The 2,177-nt window shown below is 50.8% G+C and overlaps 2 protein-coding genes across 2 annotated transcripts; one reads left to right on the top strand and one right to left on the bottom strand.

The window, feature by feature from the left end:
• Positions 1–73: 73 nt before the first annotated feature.
• On the top strand, positions 74–628 carry EAH_00066830 (hypothetical protein, conserved; the record flags this gene model as incomplete). Its single annotated transcript, XM_013392651.1, has 1 exon — positions 74–628. One exon carries the CDS (start codon positions 74–76, stop codon positions 626–628), a length of 555 nt encoding a protein of 184 aa, XP_013248105.1.
• A 29-nt stretch (positions 629–657) lies between these two features.
• Positions 658–980, bottom strand: EAH_00066820 (hypothetical protein; the record flags this gene model as incomplete). The annotated part of the gene is made up of 1 exon (XM_013392650.1): positions 658–980. A coding segment is annotated over one exon (323 nt), but the record flags the coding sequence as incomplete, so codon positions are not given.
• Positions 981–2,177: the final 1,197 nt, after the last annotated feature.

Here is a 2,177-nt window from a genome sequence, read left to right as displayed (position 1 = left end):
CCTTCACTATTTGTGGTTCTGCTGCTGCTGCTGCTGTTGCTGCTGCTGCTGCTGCTGCTGTTGCTGCTGCAGGATGCTGCAGGCGACGTTCAGCAGAAACAAAACACCGACTGGGGTGTACATACACGGGCTGTCTGTTGATGGGGGGGTTTGGAATTATGATTTAGGGGTTTTAACAGATGAGCCGTCAGCAGCAACAGCAACAGCAGCAGCAGCAGGAGCAGCAGGAGCAGCAGGAGCAGAAGCAGGGGCAGCAGCAACTGTCTCTCACGACTTCCCGGTGCTGCTGCTGCAGCCTCAAGTAGCAGAAGGAGAGACGCCGAATAAAGCAGAGACCGAAGACGCAGCAGCTACAGAAGCAGCAGCAGCAGCATCAGAAGCAGCAGCAGCAGCAGAAGCAGCAGCAGCATATGAGCCGGAGTCTCCAAAGGAGACACAGCAGCAGAAGCTGCAGTACATTTGCCCCCTCTTCGTTACTGCCGAGAGAAACTCCACAGGTAAATTCTTTTTTCTTCTATGCAGCAGCAGCAGCAGCAGTAGCAGCAGCAGCAGCAATAGCAGCAGCAGCAATAACTGCAGCAGCAATAGCTGTAGCAGCAAGTGCATCAGCAAATCAGTGTTTCTCTAGTCCTAACTTGCTGCACTGCTTGTTACCCGTTACACCCACTTTCTGCTGCTGCTGCAGCTATTGCTGCTGCTGCTATTGCTGCTGCTGCTGCTGCTGTAGCTGCTGCTGCTGCTGCTGTAGCTGCTGCTGCTACTGCAGGTGCTGTGGCAAATGCTGTTGCTTCTCCTCACACTGCGTGTTTGCGGTTGTTGCTGTTGCTGCTGCTGCTGCTGCTGTTGTTGCTGCTGCTGTTGTTGTTGCTGCTGCTGCTGTTGCTGCTGCTGCTGCTGTTGCTGCTGCTGCTGCTGCTGCTGCAGATGGCTGTCTGGGCTCTGTGCCGCTTCCTGTTTTGGAGTCTCCTTCTCAGTGGGTGCTGCGGGGGGCAGCACTCCTCTTAGAACCCAGAGAATAAATAAATAAATAAATAAATAAACAAACAAATAAATAAATAAATAAATAAATAAACAAATAAATAAATTTGTTAATTAATTCATTAAATTATTTAATTAACAAATTATCAAATCCCTTTTGCTGCAGCAGCAACTGCTGCTGCAGCACCTTGCTGCTGCAGAACCTGCTGCTGCAGCAAATGATGCTGCAGTAGCTTGCTGCTGCAGAACCTTGCTGCTGCAGCACCTGCTGCTGCAGCTGCTGCTCCCGCTGTGGCTGCAGCTGCTGCTATAAGTACGCTGCTGGTGGTGTTGCTGCTGCTGCAGTAATCGATTTAGCAGTTTGCGCGGGGATAGGGTGTACATACACCTGAGACAGCAATAAAATATTCTTCCTGCTGCTGTTGCTGCTGCAACACTAGCAGCAGCTGATCTTGCAGCAGCAGCAGCAGCAGCTGTTTGTTTGCTGCTGCTGCCTCTGAATAAACCCCCGCACAACTGCTTCGGCTTTGTATAAAACTGCGTCAATTCTTTCCTACGAATAATATTAGTACTGGGAGTGCTGCTGCTGCTCCTGCTGCTGCTGCCGTTGCTGCTGCTGCTGCTGCTATTGCTGCTGCTGCTGCTGCTGCTATTGCTTTGGCTGCTGCTTTTTGTCGCTGTTTCTGTTGCTCTTGCTGCAGTTGATGTTAATGCTTCCGTTATTGCTGTTTCTGCTGCTGTTGCTCTAGCCGCTGCTGCTGCTGCTGCTGCTGCTGCTGCTGCAGCTGCTGCTTTTAGTCGAGGAGTCCGCAGCAGAGTCTGGCGCCTGATTTATTTTTTCTGTTTATTTTTTGAATATCTTTTTGCGATTTTGTTTGAAGTGGAGACGCCAAACGATCCTCCAGCAGCACAGACAGCAAACCCACGTCCTGCAGCAGCAGCAGAAACAGCAGCAGCAGCAGAAATAGCAACAGCAGCAGCAGCAGAACCAGGAGCAGCAGCAGAAATAGTAGCAGCATTAGAAGTGGTAGCAGCAGCAGAAATAGCAGCAGCAGCAGAAATAGAAGCAGCAGCAGCGGCAGAACCAGGAACAGCAGCAGAAATAACAGCAGCAGCAGCAGCAGCAGCAGAACCAGCAGCAGCAAGAGAGAAGAAGAGACAGAAAGATAGAAGAGAGACAGATAGAGAGACAGACGTAA

This window comes from Eimeria acervulina, genomic scaffold (genome assembly GCF_000499425.1).
Source record: "Eimeria acervulina Houghton genomic scaffold, Eah_scaff2540, whole genome shotgun sequence".
NCBI classification, from domain to species: Eukaryota; Apicomplexa; class Conoidasida; order Eucoccidiorida; family Eimeriidae; genus Eimeria; species Eimeria acervulina.
The sequence above is the reverse complement of the archived record's forward strand: the minus strand, read 5'-3'. Positions and strand labels throughout refer to the sequence as shown.